The following is an 18,968-nucleotide window of genomic DNA, read 5'->3' on the forward strand; positions in this document are numbered from 1 at the left end:
ATCCCTTTACACATCCATTCCCCACCAGGAGGGTCTTAGGGCTCTCCGCTTCTTCCTGGAGCGGAGACCTGAACCATCCCCACCCACCACCACCCTCCTCCGCTTGGCTGAGCTTGTCCTCACCCTCAACAAATTCTCTTTCGACTCCTCTCATTTTCTTCAGGTAAGAGGAGTTGCCATGGGTACTTGCATGGGCCCTAGTATTGCCTGTCTCTTCGTGGGTTATGTGGAACATTCCTTGTTCCAGTCCTATTCCGGCCCCCACCCACAACTCTTTCTCCGATACATCGATGATATCATCGGTGCTGCTTCCCTCTCTCGTCTGGAATTGGAAAACTTCATCAATTTCGCTTCCAATTTCCACCCTGCTCTCACTTTCACCTGGTCTATCTCTGACTCCTCCCTTCCCTTCCTCGACATTTCTGTTTCCATTTCTGGGGAGGGACTGGCCACTAATATCCATTACAAACCCACTGACTCCCACAGCTACCTGGACTATACATCCTCACACCCCATTTCCTGTAAAGACTCCATCCCATTCTCTCAGTTCCTCCATCTCAGTCGCATATGTTCAGATGAGGCCAACTTCGACAAGGGAGCTCCGGAATGTCCACCTTCTTCCTCAACCGAGAAATCCCCAGCTCCGTTGACGACAGGGCCCTCAAACAGGTCCGACCCATCTCCCGCACTTCTGCCCTCACCCCTTCTCTTCCCTCCCGCAACAGCGATAGGGTTCCCCTTATCCTCACCTACCATCCCACCAGCATCCACATCCAGAAGATCATCAGACGCCATTTCTGCCACCTCCAGTAAGATGCCACCACCAGACACATATTCCCCTCCCCTCCCTTGTCCGCCTTCCGCAGGGACCATTCCCTCCAGGACACCTTGGTCCACACTTCCTTCACACCCAACACCACCTCCTCCACCGCCACACCACCCCACGGCCCTATGGCACCTTTCCCTGTAACCGGTGAAGGTGCAACACCTGCGCATTTACCTCCTCCCTCCCCAGTATCCAAGGGCCCAAACATACCTTTCAGGTGAAGCAACACTTCACCTGACTTCCAAGAATCTAGTCTACTGCATTCGCTGCTCACAATGTGGTCTCCTCTACATTGGGAAAATGAAGCTTGCAAAAGAGACCTGAACCACCTGTTGCCTGTCACTTCAATGCACCACCCTGCTCCCTGACCAACATCTCTGTCTCCAACTTGCTGCAGTTTTCCAGCAAAGCCCAACGCAAGCTGGAGGAACAACACCTCATTTTCTGCTTGGGGACCCTACAGCCCTCCGGACTCAGTATTGAGTTCAATAATTTTAGGGCCTAAACTCGCCCATGTCCCAGCCCCCCACCCCACACACCAGGCCTTGTTACCACATAGCCTGCCACTACACACCCTCTGTTGTTGGTCACTAACAGTTCCCATTAACAACTGCTCACCCTCCCAGCCTGATCGTTAGCAAATCCTTTGTTTGTCCAACTGTCTTTCTCTCTCTTTGGGCTCTATCCTATCGTTTACTCCCTACCCCACCCACCTCCCTATTTTCTGCATATAAACTGATGTGTTCCCAGGCACCATCAGCTCTGAGGAAGGGTCACCGGACCTGAAACGTTAACTCTGTGTTCTCCTTCACAGATGCTGCCAGACCTGCTGAGCTTTTCCAGCAACTTTGTTTTTGTTCCTGATTTACAGCATCCGCAGTTCTTTTGGTTTTTATTTGGAATTTAGGAATTGATTACATCCTCTTCAAGTGCACAAATCAACCTATTTGATATTACATCATTCCTACAAAAAGCCTTTCACAAATGCTTCGGGTTAGTACTGCAGTTCATTATCTTTAAGCCACCCATTAGATGCATGAAATTACATAGTTCTAAAATTAAATAAGTCTTGGTATAAATTTTATTTTAGATATGCATATTATTTTCAGAATTTGAACAATTTGCATTTTACACTGGTGAAATCACTGCTTGGGTGAAAACTTTACTGCAAACAACATATTGTACATGAGTAAAAACTGTGTTTCCCAAGATAGATAGGTAGACAGCTGTTGTGCAGACACACATGCACATACACAAAGCACAAATTGCTGCTTCTTTTAATCTACATGGTCATCAGTTAATCCTCACTTGTACATTGACTGAGCTTCCAGATGGTTAGTCAAATCCCACAGCCAATGGGTTTGCAATACAAAATCCAAAAACGCGATTTGCAGTTTTAATTCCAAATGCATGTGGCTGCACACTGTGTGAGAGAAGTGAAGAGCTTTAAAGTTACATTAATCTCTAAAGAAACCAATCTAAACTTGATATAATGAATTACTGTTTCTATCCTACACAACAATATTTGAGCACTGTTATCAAGAGTGACAGCATTATAGCACATAGAGTCATAGAGTCATACAGCATAGAAATAGACCCTTCAGTCCAACCACTCCATGCAGAACATAATCCCAAAGAAAACTAAACCCAACTGCCTGCCCCTGGCCAATAGCCCTCCAAATCTGTCCTATTCATGTACCTATCCAAATGTCTTTTAAACATTGTAATTGTACCCACATCCACCACTTCCTCAGTAAGTTCATTCCACACGTGAACCAACCTCTGTGTAAAAAATTTGCCTTTATCTTTCTTAAATCTCTCTCCTCTCACCTTAAAAATGTGCCCCCTCGCTTTGAAATACCCCATCCTAGGGAAAGACGACTACCATTAACATTAGTAACACAGAAGAGACAAATTTAACAAAAAAAAAGCCACAAACATGACTAACAATGTTGTCTATTACAACTTTCTGTAACAAAATGCATTTTAGATTTCTCACTTCTCAATTTTGCAGCCCACTGAACAGTAACCCTTGAAAAGGAATCACAGGGATTTTGATTCTACAGCTAACATAGTGTTAAAAGCAAAACGTACAAAAAGACCTTTCAAAATTGGAACTTAGGACTACATCTCAGTCCACCTCAGTCATTCCATCTAAACCGGTAACAAGCCATATTTTTCAGGATATGCCTGACACTCTATTTTGCAAAGTTTCAAAGTACAAAGAGTGCAATCAGAAAGTTTATAATGCACTGGGATATCAGATGCAGATTGATATCAACAACAGGTAACACAATCCAATGACAGAACTTTTATGTTGTGTCCAGACATAGGCCCTGAGGTTTTAGACAGGTCTTGACTGCTGATTACACACCATCAGTGAGATACCTAATCAAGACGAATTTTGTTCTGATGTACTCACTAATGTGCTCTGTAATTCTTACTAGTCTGTCCTACATGTGACTTAGATCCACAATAACGTGGTTAACATAACTTGCCCTCTGAAATGACCTGTCAAGCCTCTCAGTTCAAGGATAATCAGTACAGTGGTTATAACAAAGTCAGCCAGGTAGATCTCACAGAATATGAATTCCATGATTGGGACTGTTAATCTGGTCCAATCAGGGAACCCTGACTGACAGATAAGAACAGGAGTGTCAGACATCCTGTTCACTCTGAGAGTCCATAATGGTTTCAAATTTTCTGGACACAATTCTAGTCGCAACTAACAATACCAGATTTTGGATGCAGAAAGATTCAGTCCTGGCAAAACTGAAACAGCAGGTGGTGAAGGGGGAATCAAAAGGGCCATCACAACCAGAACTGAAATGTTTTTGGACCCCAAGAGACCGGATCACAATAGATGACAGCATATTATCATGGGGAGCAAGAGTGATTGTCCTGAGCAAAGGTCACTGCTAGATACTGGCTGAACTCCACTAGGGTCATCCAGGGGTTTTCAAAACGAAGATGTTGGTGAAAAGTTATGTCTGGTGGCCAGGATTGGATACAGACACAGCCACATTGGTGGGGCAGTGCCCAGAGTGCCAACAAGGACGAAATTACCACCAGCAGCTCCCCCACATTTGTGGGAATGGCCTGTTAAACCCTGGACTCGGTTACATGGTGACTATGCAGGTCCTTTCACAGGTTCAATGTTCTTAGTCTTTGTAGATGCCCACTCAAAGTGGCTGGACGTGCATAGAGTTAATTCATCAAACACGGGGATGATGATAGAAAAATTGCACGCATCTTTGACCATACATGGATTCCCAGAAGTGTTGGTCACAGATAACAGGCCATCATTTACCAGCAGGGAATTTGAGTACAGGTAGTTCTGCTATAATGCATGTTTCATTAACGCGAATTGGTTGTAGTACGATTGACGAATAGTGGATGCTGTTTGGATAATGCGAACTTTCTGCTGTACAGGTATAACGATTTTCCACAGCGATTTTCCAATAATGTAAATTTTTATGGCGATTTTCTATAGCGTAATTTTCTACTGCGCGAAGTCACGCAAGAACGCAACTATCGGTTTATAGGAGAACTACCTGTATTTCCTGGATCTGAGGGAGCTGGATCAGTGTCAAGGACTCTCCACAATTAAATAAGGGTGACTTGGTGATGGGATATTCGCCTCTGTAGAGTTATTTCAAATAGGAATAGGCAATAAATTCTGGACCTGCCAGTGATGCCCACATCCCACGTACAAATTTTAAAATAAACGTCAAAGGATAGAAACTAATAAAAAATATCCATTAACTACTACTTTGTCAGTCAACCAATTTTGCATCCATTTTGTTACTTTCTCTTTTCTTCCTATGAGCTATGACTTTGTTCACAGGTCTGCTGTGCAGCACTACATAAAATGCCTTTGGAAGTCCACGTATATCACATCAACAGCATTGTCTTTATCAACTCTTTCTATTCACTCATTAAAAAACCTCCAGCAAGTTAGTTAAACATCATTTCCCCTTCAGAAATCTATGCTGACTTTCCATAATTAACATTCATTTGTTGATGTGATGATTAATATTGTCTGAAATATTTTTTCTTGAAACTTCCTCACTACTGGCCTGTAGTTGTTGGGCTTGCCTAACAGTTGTTTATGAAGAAAGGTGTAATGTTGCAGTACTCTGGCACCATCACTGAGTATAAGGAAGGCTGAAGGATTATGGACAGGAGATCTGCAATTTCCATATTCGTTTCCCTCATTATCTTTGGATGTAGCTTATCCAGTCCTGATACCTTATCAACTTTTAGCACAGACATTCTATCCAATACCTCCTCTTGATCGATTTTAAATCCTTCTAGTGTCTATCTCCTTTTTTCACGATGGCTTGGCTAACATTTTCTTCCTTGGTAAAAGCAGATTAAAGCATTCATTTAATACCTCAGTTATGCCCACTGCTCCCCTCTGTTCTTTATATCATAACTATCCAAATCTATATTCAGACAACTAACATATATTCTCCATTAAATTCACTCTATAATTTATTGTACTTCTCTGTAATTCTCTTGCACATTTGTTTATTTACATCCTTCATACTACTTCATGGCTTAAAGACTACATGTAATTGAACTTTCTTGTTCCTTATCCCCGGCTAAAGAGCTTCTGTCCTTGAATCCTCCAGAACATCTTATTTCTCCAGTGTTCAAATTTTCCCGTAATCACTTCTGCTTTTTCTCTATTTCCTGGAAATATTACTTCCAGAAATATTTAACATTTGGCGCTGCTTTTCTTTGAGCCAGGTCTCTATTATCACAACAGCCGATTTCCAAGAAGCAATCTGCACCTGGTACTACTCAATCTTATTTACCATACTCCATGTATTAACATACATGCACATACACCCTGATTTAGACTTTTTCCCTTACTTATAGTGTCATACAATTGTGTTGCACGGAAACGGCTCTTTGGTCCGAGTTGTCCATGCCGACTAGATATCCTAAATTAATCTAGTCCCATTTGTCAACATTTGGCCCAGAACCCTCTAAACCCTTCCAATTCATATACCCATCCAGATGCCTCTTAAATGTTGGGATTGTACCAGCCTCCACCACATGCTGGGAGCTCCTTCCATACATGCACGACACTGTGAAAATGCTGTCCCTCAGGTCCTTTTTAAATCCTTACCCTCAAGTTTTGAACTCCCCCACCCTGGGAAAAGACCTTGGCTATTCACACTATTCATGCCCCTCATGATTTTATGAACCTGTATAAGGTGAACCCTCAGTCTCTGACACTACAGGGAAAAATACCCCCACCTATTCTGCGTCCCTCTATAGTTTGAACCCTGCAAACCCAGCAGCATCCTTATAAATCCTTTTTGAACCTTTCAAGTTTAACATCTTTCCCATAGCAGGCAGACCAGAAATGAAAGCAGTATTCTAAAAGTGGCCTAACCAATGTCCTGTACAGCTGCAACATGACATCCCAACAAATATACTCAATGCACTGACCAATAAAGGCAAGCGTACCAAATGCCTTCTTCACCAACCTGTCTACCTGCAACTCCACTTTCAAGGAACTATGCACCTGCACCCCTAGGACTCTTTGTTCAGCAACACTCCCCAGGGTCCTACCATTAACTGTATAAGTCCCATCCTGACCTGCCTTTCCAAAATGCAATATTTATCTCATCTAAACTCCATCAACCACTCCTCGACCCATCGGTCTGACTGTTCAACGTCCCGTTGTACTCTCTGACCCCCACCAGTGCATTATTCCCTTTTCTAGTGCCATCTATCCCTCCCAGTATTCTGTGAACTTTGGTATTCTTCTTGGATATTATCTCCTGATTCTCAAACTCCTGCCAAGTTAGTTTAAAACCTTCCAGTCACACTAGCAGAACACACTGGTAAATCCCAGCTCTATACAGGGCCAAACCATTTGACCTCCCCCACAGCCAGTCTCAATGTCCCATGCTAAAGTCCTCCATCCTGCACCATCTTTCCAACCATGCGCTTGCCTACTTTATCCTCCCATCGCACTGAGAGTTATCCAGAAATTACCACTTTTGAGGTCCTGCTTTCTAATTTCCTAACCAGCTTCTTAAATTCTGGACTGCAAGAACATATCCCTCCTTCTGCCTGAGAGTTCTGTGCAGCTGCTCAGTGATATCCATGACTTTGGCACTAGGCAGGCAACCAAGCAAACATTGTGCAATAAGGATCTTTATTTAAAGCATCATGTCATATTTGTGAGATCAATGTCAACTCAGTAGCGGGCAGAATTACAGAACATGAACTGGGACTGATCAAGCTCCTTGGGCCAGGTGCATTCCAGGTCAGTGTTGCAGCAGATCGTGAAAAAAATGGGAAGCTATAATTGAAATCCAAACTGGTTAGCAAAATAAAATTGACAAAACCAATGTTGTCTATCCTCACCACCCAAACTCTTGCTCAAGCAATATAAAGTGTTTCTCTTGATATTCTGCTATAGTTGGACTGCCTCTTGCTGAATAGCAGTGTAGCTTTTACTCCCCCATCTCTCAGCATGTATAACACCACAGATTCCCAGGACTAATTGGGACCCAGTATCAACCTGTTTGAATAGGATGGGAGAATGTGTGGGAATTGCAGCAGTATTTACACCTGGCAGCGCAGCATGGTCAGTGGAACAGTTTGAGAACAATTAACTTTATGATCACCTGAATTGGGCAATATTTTAAAACCTGCTCACTGCCTTAGCAACACTTGATGCCAGGGATACATTGCCAACTCCAGTGCCCAGCATTGCTAATGTGTTACTGACAAAAAATCATTGAATGCTGTAGATCAGACCAGACAATTGAACATCTGTCTTCACTTCTAGCAAAGTCCCAGCACAGGTCTTCCATCAGCATGAATTTTATTAAATAATAAATAACATGTTCCATATGGTTTCCTCCTTTATAATCTGTTCAAGAATGGAGTGTTATTCCGCAGTACTGGTCATTCTTTATCAACCACTCAAAATCTACCCTTACTGTTTTTAGTCCATTTCTCCTTAGATATTAGAAATGCTACCAGATCACGGGTTGCTTATTAGAATTAAAATACTTGCTTTGAATCGATGAGGTAGAAGACTGAGCAACACTATCAGAAAAGCATGCATTTGAAGTTTAATTCTTGATGAAATGTATGAAAACAAGTTCCTACCACCAAATGCAGGTCTCATTGTGAAATCATGATCACCCACTCGGAGAAGATGTTCAGAGCTTGTTGCTCGAGTTTTGGTTGAATCTGGAATTCTCCTTATTATTGGGCTGCAGTGAGGGAGTAGGGCAGAGAAACATCTGATCACTTCCACTGTCCTTAGAAATATATCATGAACAATATGACAATGTGATTAATACCAGATCAATTTATTTACTTTCAGGACAACTTATTTTCTCTTTATCCTATACCGTCTATCACTCATAGATGATACAACAGATAGAAAACTCATCTTCACCCTTGTGACTCCAAAAGAGAGCAATAAGAAGCCACTTGAGGATGGCTCTTCTACTGACTTTCCTTATTCGCATTTAAAGAAACACAAGGTATTTCCAAAGCACTGAGCTGTGACGTGGGATTTAGGACCAAGTGAATTATTAGCCATGAACCATCGATCTGCTGAATCATTATGATGCCTTAATACTTCAGTATGCTGTGTCATTCCGTATCATTGCCTGTTCCTTTTATTTTTAAACAGTTTACACGACATTTAATGGCAAAGCTTTTTGAAGGCAATGACCAAGGTTTATTTTTAACTTCAATAGGATTAATATTTACAACCTCTTAACCAAATGCCTATGCTTCTACTATGTGTCAAGAAAAGAAGACTGGGACCAGCAGGATTGCTCATGCAGAGAGTCAGCATGGATATAATGGACTGAATGGTGTCCTTCCATTCTACAGCCATTCCGTGATTCCATAACAGTAAGTAAGAATAAAAGCAAGAAATGTCTTTTCCTTTCACATTGTTCACAAGATGTACACATCGCTGGCTAAGACAGCATTTATTGCCCACTCCTATTCACCAAAAGGGCAGTTAAGATTCAACCACATTGCTGTGGGTCTGTAGTCAGATGTAGGCCAGACCAGGTAAGGATGGCAGATTTCCGTCTATAAAGTACATGTGTGAACCAGATGGGTTTTTAATGACAATCAACAGTGATTACATGGTCACCGTGGGCCAGCTCTCTATTCTAGACCTTTTGTATGGAATTCAAATTTCACCATCTGCCACAGTGAGTTCAAGCCAATTTTGTCAGAACTTTAGCCCAGGGTTCCGGGTTACCGGTCCAATGACATTACCACTACCTCACCAACTCCCCAGATTAAACTAAAACATTATTCTGTCAATCATTATTCGGCATGGTGGCTGCTGGAAAATAATCCTTAACAATTCAAGTTTTGCAAAAGAAAATTTTTATCACTTGGAAAATCTCAACTGACATTTAGGAATGTGTAGAGCTGGATGAACACAGCAGGCCAAGCAGCATCAGAGGAGCAGGAAGGCTGACGTTTCGGGCCGAGACCCTTCTTCAGAAATGGGGGAGGGGAAGGGGGTTCTGAAATAAATAGGGAGAGAGGGGGAGGCGGATAGAAGATGGATAGAGGAGAAGTTAGGTGGAGAGAAGACAGACAGGTCAAAGAGGCGGGGATGGAGCCAGTAAAGGTGAGTGTAGGTGGGGAGGTAGGGAGGAGATAGGTCAGTCCAGGGAGGACGGACAGGTCAAGGGGGCGGGATGAAGTTAGTAGGTAGGAGATGGGGGTGGGGCTTGAGGTGGGAGGAAGGACAGGTTAGGGAGGTGGGGACGAGCTGGGCTGGTTTTGGGATGTGGCAGGGGGAGGGGAGATTTTGAAGCTTGTGAAGTCCACATTGATACCATTGGGCTGCAGGGTTCCCAAGCGGAATAGGAGTTGCTGTTCCTGCAACCTTCGGGTGGCATCGTTGTGGCACTGCAGGAGGCCCAGGATGGACATGTCATCTGAGGAATGGGAGGGGGAGTTGAAATGGTTCGCGACTGGGAGGTACAGTTGTTTAGTGCGAACCGAGCGTAGGTGTTCTGCAAAGCCGTCCCCAAGCCTCCGCTTGGTTTCCCCGATGTAGAGGAGGCCACAGCGGATGCAGTATACCACATTAGCAGATGTGCAGGTGAACATCTGCTTGATGTGGAAAGTCTTTTTGGAGCCTGGGGTGAGGGTGAGGGGGGAGGTGTAGGGGCAGGTGTAGCACTTCCTGCGGTTGCAGGGAAAAGTGCAGGTGTGGTAGGGCTGGAGGGGAGTGTGGAGCGGACAAGGGAGTCACGGAGAGAGTGGTCCCTCCGGAAAGCAGATAAGAGTGGGGAGGGAAAAATGTCTTTGGTGGTCCTACTATCTCTGTAATTTAGGAATATTGCTTTGTCATACTAAGCACCACAAAAGTTAATTTCTGTACTCTAGGAAGAGTTACTCTATTTGTTTGAATATGGTCATTCCCCCTCATGATCTCCACATTGTTCTCAAATTCCACCAATATGATAGTACACAAAGCTTCATTACATCATGATGCATTATATCTTCAAAGTAGCCTTTGTCACCCATAATGACATGAACTATGTACAGTTAAGTTTGTAATATTAATCTTCAGGGATCTCAGTAAGGAAGTATAAACTGATAAGTGGTGCTTCCTGTGGTACCAGGACAATTCCTGTTAGAATACTGAAATGACCGAGTGCCCAGAAAATTTTGTAAGTGTCAGTAAACACTTACCTGTTTCCCATTCCACCCAGGAACCCATTAGACAAAACTGTGTCACTGTTGTGCGACAAACTGCAGAGATCTAGACCAGCGCAACACTGTCTCCAATCTGTTATTATTGTGATTAAGGTGCAATATTGAATGGATCTTTCTCAGTTATTTGCTGGGATCTTTCCTTGCATCAAGTTCACATAATCTCACTGAATATCTAGGCTACATTGTACTTAAAGCCCAACATCTTAAACCTGCTGTTTTAATTTACTTAAAAAGTTAATCTCTTTCCTTAATTAACTAGGGAATAACTTTGAAGGTGATGAAAAATCATTACTATCAAAGTAATAACCATCATGTTGAGTTTGCTAGGAAGCAGTCTGAATCATGACCACTAATGAGAGTTGACAGAATCCCACTACAGAACCATAACTGATTTAGATTTGAAGTTAGATTTAGATGTTATTATCATGTGTACCCAAGTACAGAAGTAAATACTGCAGATACTGAAGATCTGAAATGGATTTCTCCGTCTGAAGATACTGCCATGCCTGTTCAGTTCCTTCAGCACTTTTTGTTTTTATCCCACTGCAACAGTGTTGGGAGAACAAACTCTGCCTTATATTCACAATATCTAGTAACAGAAGGTGAGTGGGAGACGTAGGGCTATTTTACAAGTAGGTTTACTCCTACCTTTCAGATCCATATGTGTACACTCCCTTGGTGTAGCTTTTGAGTTAATGGACAGAATACAACACCTTAAATTTCCTAAACGTTATCCTGCTTCTATGGCTGCATTCTCAATTGTAAATCTGTAGGTTCAAGTCCATTGCAGGACTTAAGCATGCAATCTAGGGTGACACATCAGAGCCGTAATAAGTGTCCTATAGGTGTTGGAGGTGTCATATTTTTGATTAGATTTTAAACTGGGGTTTTGTCCAGGCAGATGTAAAGATCCTATACTATTTGAAAAGCAGTAGGAAAAGTATTCTAATGAAAGATTATCCCTCAAATCACACCTTTGAAACAATGGTGTTATGGCAAAGAACCCCTTTGATAATTAAAACTGAAATACCCAGAGAAGCCTGCCTCGCCTTGTAATCTGCTAAAGGAAATGGGAAAAACGTTAAATTTCCTAAACGTTATCCTGCTTCTATGTTATCCTCCCAAAACGTTACAAAGGAGAGGTTACATGAAATGAAATCCTTTCACTCACTCCATAATCAACAAGTAACAAGTTATTTATCTAACTCCAAAAGTGAGCAAATTAACAGAACTGCTAACAAACCAAACAATTCCCCCTTAACTACTAAGTAATTCCGAATTTAAAAAAAATTCTAATGGTATTCTGTTCCAATATATACAAGTTCTACTTATATAAACCAAAGTAATAAGAAAAATAAATTAAACTTAGACTCTCAAAACTACAGTCAGGATGCATCTTCTGGAATGTTCTGTGCCTTTTCTGCTATTCTTCAGTCAGGAACTCTTTCTTCATCAAATCCTTGTGTCAGAAATATTAGCTAAGAGTACTGTGGTAACTTTCAGATGTTGCTTAATCAGAGAGCTTAACGATTTCCGTGAGAGCCAGAGTTTTACTCTTCCGATGGCAGTTCGTTCTCACCTTGATTGTCAAAAACCCTCTTCTTATATATCCTTGATGACCTGTCAATTTTCTTATAAGTGGATTGGTCCTAGGTTGTCAACACCATGAGATTTAAATTTAATTGTGTTTTGGTTTAAATTAATTGGCTGATATTCAAGCTGGTTGCCTTAACATCAAACAAAGCCTAGGTGGCCAAACACACAGCCAATTGATACATATGTTTCAATTTCAGAACTGTCTGTGCATCTGCAGCTGCTTACAGATTTTTTTTTATCTCCAAGCTTAGAAAAACACATCATCTCTTAAAGGGAACATGCACTTTTCCCCCCCTATCATTTTCACAAACAAATTCTAACATCCTGCCTTCTAATTCATAAGTCCTGTGCCCAACTTCGCAACACCTCCCCACTTAAGAAAAAAAATGAACCATCATTATGAAAAGATGGCTTCATTCTTTTTTCTATAACTTAATGCTTTTATTACTAAATCCATAATGCATTAACCTAGAGTTACTCATTTCATTCTAATTCTATACACATAAATGACATTGAACACTACCGTTTCTATCTTATGTACACATTTTTTTTTAAACCGGCAATAACGCATCCGCAATAACATTTTCACGACCCTCAACATGCACAATTTGTAAATTAAATGCTTGTAACATAAGACTCCAATGAAATAGTCTGGTGTTCTTGTCCTTAAATCTTTCCAAAAATGTCAAAGGGTTGTGATCAGTATGCACAACTATCTCCAAAATATAGTTTGCAACATAAACATTAAAATGTTGTAAGGCCAGTACCAAACTCAATAACTCCTTTTCAACGGTTGAATATTTTCTCTGGTGGATATTGAGCTTCTTTGGAAAATAACAGATTGGCATTTCAATTCCACAATCATCCTCCTGCAACAACACAGCTCCAACCCCTACATCGCTTGCGTCAATAGCGACTTTAAAGGGGTTCAAGAAATTTGGCGTGGCTAAAACTGGTATGGTGGTTAACACTGCTTTTAAATTCTCAAATGCCTCCTGGCATTGTCCTGTCCACTGAAATTTCATGTTCTTCTTTAACAAATCTGTCAGCGGTGCGACCACGCTACTAACGTTTGGTACAAATTTCCTGTAGAATCCGCTCCATCCCAAAAAGCATAGCACTTCCTTCTTCAGAGATGGTCTTGGAAATTCCTCAATGGCCTTCATCTTCAAGTTTCTTGGTGTCATCCTTCCATGTCTGATGTTGTGTCCTAAGAACATCACTTCTGCCTTCGTGATTTCAGTTTTTGCTAAGTTTATGACAGTTTTGCCTTCTGTAGTCTTTCAAACAGCTCTGCCAAATGCACCATGTGATCTTTCCACGAATGGCTAAAGATCACTAAGTCATCTATATAGACGGCACAATTAGTTAATCTGGCCACAACTGTGTTTGTAAGTTTTTGAGATATGGCTGGTGCATTCTTCATTCCAAGGGGCATTACTTTAAATTGACACAGCCTATTTGGGTTTACAAACACAGAAACTTCTTTTGCTCTCTCCAACAAAGGTACTTGCCAGTTACTGCAAAGTAAGTCCAACTTTGTGATCTAAGTGGCTTGTCCAACATTTTCCACACAGTCCTCCATGCAGAATCGTTGAGTGCCATCAGGTTTGGGAACCAACACAATTGGCATACTCCGCTCGCTTTGACTCAGCTTGATGATGTCTTCTTGCAGCATCGCTTCTACCTCCTTCTGTACCTGGGCTGCATTAAAGATTAAGCCTGTAGGGGTGTTGTTTTATTGGAACAGCATTCCCTACATCCACCTCATGTACTGTAGTATTAGTCCTCCCCATTCTATTTCTACATATGCCCTCATAGTGCTGCAACAAGTCTTTCAATTCAGTTCTCTGTTCCTGAGACAGATAGCTTACTACCTTATCCCATTCTTTCAGGTCTTCCTCATTATTTAATTTATTATGAGGCACATTAAAATCTTCTGAGATTCATATTTTGATGTGCCTCACTCTGAGTGGCAGTAGGTATTATCTGTTTCTCCAGTTTGCTTTCCCTGTCATAGTAAGGTTCCAGCATACTCACGTGACATACCCAAAAAAGTTTTTTTCCTAACAGGCATCTTTACCAGATAATTCACCTGACTTAACTTCTTCTCAATCTGATAGGGTTCAATAAACCTTGCTTGAAGGGATCTCCTAATATTGGTAACAGCACCAATACTTTATCCCCATGCAAATGTACAAAGTTTAGATTTCTTATCTGCTTCTTCCTTCATTAGATGCTGTGCCACCTTCAAATGTTGTCTAGCTAATTCACCTGCTCTGTTTAATAGTTCTATCACATGCGATACATAATCTAACTATGAGATATTTGACTTCAGACCTATCAACTTTTCCTTAATTAATTTTAAAGGCTCTCTTTCTTCATGTCTGAATGTCAATTCAAATAGAGTAAACCGAGTTGATTCATTTGGAGATCTCTAATAGCAAATAAAATAAATAATGGGATACTTTTATCCCAATCATTTGGGTAATCCTGGCAATAAGCCCTCAACAGGGTCATTAAGGTCTGATGCCATCTTTCCAATGCTCCCTGGGATTCAGGATGGTATGCACTTCATTTAAAGTGTTGGTTGCCTAAACTATCCATTTCCTCCTTAAATAATTTGGCAGCAAAATTAGACCCTTAGTCTGATTGAATCTCCCTGGGTAGTCCATAACCGGGAAAGAAAGCAAGCAACTCCTCCACAACTTTTTTTGTCTTGGCATTCTATGGTGGAATTGTTTTTGGAAACCTGGTAGACACATCCATTACGGTTAGTAAATACTGGTTCCCACTTTTGCTTTTAGCGAGGGACCTACACAGTCAATCATAACCCACATGAAATGTTCTTCAAGACAACAAGGTGCAGGGCTGGATGAACACAGCAGGCCAAGCAGCATCATAGGAGCAGAGAGGCTGATGTTTCGGGCCTAGACCCTTCTTCAGAAATGGGGGAGGGGAAGGGGGTTCTGAAATAAATAGGAAGAGTGGGGGAGGCGGATAGAAGGTGGATAGAGGAGAAGATAGGTGGAGAGGAGACAGACAGGGCAAAGAGGCGGGGATGGAGCCAGTAAAGGTGAGTGTAGGTGGGGAGGTAGGAAGGAGTTGGTCAGTCCAGGGAGAACGGACAGGTCAAGGGGGCGGGATGAGGTTAGTAGGTAGGAGATGGGGATAGGTGGGAGGAAGGACAGGTTAGGGAGGCGGGGACGAGCTGGGCTGGTTTTGGGATGCGGTAGGGGGAGGGGAGATTTTGAAGCCTGTGAAGTCCACACCGATACCACCGGGCTGCAGGGTTCCCAAGCAGAATATGAGTTGCTGTTCCTGCGACCTTCGGGTAGTATCGTTGTGGCACTGCAGGAGGCCCAGGATGGACATGTCATCTGAGGAATGGGAGGGGGAGTTGAAATGGTTCGCGACTGGGTGGTGCAGTTGTCTAGTGCGAACCGAGCGCATGTTAAACCTACGATTGTCGCCAGGGTATTTTTCTTTTAACTCTTCAGATTTTCCTTCAGCTTCTCCACTACAAGGGGCATCACTCACACATTTGATCCTGCTAGGTTGTTTCCAAGAACGAACGGTATTCCTGGAATAGACACTCATTCAATCACTCCCACTGTCACCTCCCCAGCCTTGATTGGACTTTCTGGCCTTATCGTACAGATCACCTCTTAACGGGAGAACACACTCTTCCACCCCCCCCCCCCCCCCCCCCCCCCCAATCACTTTTACAAACAAATTCCAACATTTGCCTTTTAATTCACAAGTACGCTATCCAACTTTGCAACAATAGTCATTGATCATTGAAAATTGCTATTGCTAAAACATTGATGTGGGCACATTGGCAGCTGAATTAATCTACACAACAATAGTGACAATTCTCCTCAAGTAATTTGTTGATGGGGACCATTTTGGGATGTCCTGAGGACATATAAATGCAAGCCTTTTCTTGTATTTCATTACATACTGCGGGTCTGTTAACAAGAACTTTGTTGTGTTTCAAACTGTGCTACTTATATTTGGAAACATGTATTTTAGCAATATAGTCATAGCAATCTCTTGTAGTTTTGGAAAGATTGGTAATATTTGCAGAATGCAAAGATGCACCCATCAGGAAGTAACAGCAGAATGGTTATGACTGCAGATTACATAGGAAGTAACCACAATATTCAAGATAAAGATTTGAGGTAAAGTCAAACAATTTAAAAAACAATCTCAGACCTTGGGTAGCACATTTAGAAAGAACAAAGTACAAGGTATTTTTTCTGTGTTTCCAGCTAAAAAAAATTTGTTGTAAGCTCATAAACAGACCGGTTACGTGCAACTGCATCAATGCAAATGAATATCATGTCAAATATGATAGCTAAGGAACTGAAAATCTCATGTTAAACAAAAACAAAACAATATTAATTGAAAATTCAGTCACAAATGATACTTTCAAAAATATTAATGAAAATTGAACATGGCATGATTTAGGAATTCCAGTAGTTAAATTTTACAAGCAGTGGATGAGTAGTGTGGACACTGCATCTTTTATGTCCCACTTCAACAGTGCCATTTTTGTAATGAGATTGTTTGAAATGTTTTGCCAGAATGATATTGGAATTCCTGTCAGAGAAAGAAATATTTAAAGAGGTACTTGATGCAAACAGCACAGCTCCTTGTGGTAGGTATGAACGAATATCATTCTGTCCAATGTATTTTAAGTCTACCAACGACAACAGAGGTTACTCGTAGTTCAATGTTGGTTAACTGATTTTTAAAATCAGCATTGTCTATTTATACTTACTATATAATTTAAAACGTTAGTAGAAGTTAATTTTGAATTATCAGGAGTGAATATGTCTGCAACCTGTACAAAAATTCAGAAATGTATTTGAAACCTGACAATAATATTTAAATTCGGGACTGCCTAACAAAAGCAGAAATTCCAGAAGAACTGTGCCTCTCGCTTCTTCTTGTCAGTGGCAGGTGCCAACTGGCCATGACTTTCAAAGTGTATATTCGCCAAACAACTGAAACACCTTTAACTGGATACATACAATCCTTTATGTTTCATTATTCCTTGGGAAAAAAAAAGGAAACATAGTATAAAGTTTCCTGTCATATTGATCTAGAAAACTACATTTACTTAAAAAGTTACGCTTCGAGCAGAATTCCGCCGAAAAAGAACATTTTTGTCCCAAAGTCGCCAAACTCTGGAAAATTAAGTCGGCATTTGGTCCATTTTAGCGCTGTACAAATCAACAGATGAGATTGCTGTGGGATGCACTGTATTAACACAAATCTTCCCGTAGCTTTAACGTTTGTATTTGACTGATGTTTGTAAAGTGAAAAGTAGGGTTCCTGTCTTTCATAATCCATTCAGCTGCCATTGAAGAATTAATTCCGCTTACATCTTGTAATTACAAAAGAATCGACTTTTACCAACCATTTAAACAATCGTTATTGAACTATTTTCTCTCAATGACATTGCTTTTCCGTGCAAACCTCCTTCCTTACCTGCCCTGTTTGCGTGGGTCTACCTGAGACGCCCACCTCTTCTTCCTGTGTTTCCTGCTTTCAGCATCTATCGTCAGGCAGAAGAGTATCAGGATAGTTTTTAAAAAGTACGACATGACTTGCACAATCGAGATAATCCCAGCAACAGTCCTGTTAAAACGTGCAGTGCGAATCACTTCTGGTTTAAACATTGAATCGCTTGTGTTTTGGTTTTTGATTTTGTTTTGGGTTTACTCCAGCAGCATAGCCCGGCTGGTGCTGCTCAATGTTCGGACTGGTTCTAGTGCTGGCTGTCCAACCGACCGCTCCGTGCCCAGGCGCCGCTGGACAGACTTCAGCACAGGATCTGCTTCGTGATTGGCAAGTGACCGTCATCCATTCAGCCAGCGACCGCGGCCTGGCGAGTTATCACAGCAAGCTGCCATCTTCGAGGACTGAGAGTGAATGGGACACAAGGGAAAAACCAGCCACTTGCTGCATCATGCGCCTTACACCACCTTATTGATATTTAAAATGACAGGCGTTTTGCTCCTTAGTAAGTGATAGAACTTACTGACTATTGCCAAGGTGAAAGCTTTAAGTTTACAGGCATGGGAAATAAGAGCTACACTGCAAGTAGCTACAAGAAGCAGATGTTTCTACATTCAATGCATTTTTAGATATTTTCCCATCAACCTGTTCAGGGATGTTATCAGATCAGAGAGGCTGCAGCTCTTCTGAGGGAAAAAGGAGGGCAAGAAAGGAGAGTTTCTAGCAGTGTTCCAAATCGTGAGGGGCCTGGAAGATAGGAAGAACCAATTCCCATGGCTGGAAGGATCAGAGATTAACCATCTAAGGTGTGTACCAAAAGCAACATGAGGATTTTTGTTTTTAAATGCAGAACATGGTTAGGATTTTGAATGCTCTACCTGAGAATCTAGTGAACAAAGAACAGTACAGCACAGGAACAGACCCAGGTACCCTTCAAGAGTGCATTGATACTTGACACCTTTCTAAATTAAAATCCTTTTGCCTCTTTGTGCTCTGTTCCCTCGATTCCCTGCCTATTCATTATCAAGGTACCTCTGAAATGTTGCTATTATATCCACCTCCACCACCTCTCTAGCATCAAAGTCCAGACACTTACCACCCTCTGTACAAAAAAAAAACTTGCCTCTCATATCTTTTAACTTTCCCCTTTCACCTTATACCTATGTTCCCTTGTAATTGACATTTCTACCCTGAGAAAAAGACTCTGACTACCTATTCCTCTTATAATTTTGTAAAACTCTATTCAGTCAACCCCCACCCCCCACCT

At 41.6% G+C, this 18,968-nt stretch overlaps 1 protein-coding gene across 1 annotated transcript in view; it reads right to left on the reverse strand.

Annotated features, from left to right (window-relative positions):
* Window positions 1–17,862, reverse strand: part of LOC109934164 (gamma-aminobutyric acid receptor subunit rho-2-like) — a 54,005-nt gene extending 36,143 nt beyond the window's left edge. The window contains exons 1-2 of the mRNA XM_048597149.1: window positions 17,672–17,862; window positions 7,973–8,079 (exon numbers count right to left, since the gene is read on the reverse strand). Of these exons, the coding sequence (XP_048453106.1) occupies window positions 7,973–8,079; window positions 17,672–17,862 (298 nt within the window). The remainder of the gene's footprint in view (window positions 1–7,972; window positions 8,080–17,671) is intronic.
* Between the last annotated feature and the right edge of the window lie 1,106 nt (window positions 17,863–18,968).

Source organism: Rhincodon typus, chromosome 5 (assembly GCF_021869965.1).
Source record: "Rhincodon typus isolate 14 chromosome 5, sRhiTyp1.1, whole genome shotgun sequence".
Lineage (NCBI taxonomy): Eukaryota > Metazoa > Chordata > Chondrichthyes > Orectolobiformes > Rhincodontidae > Rhincodon > Rhincodon typus.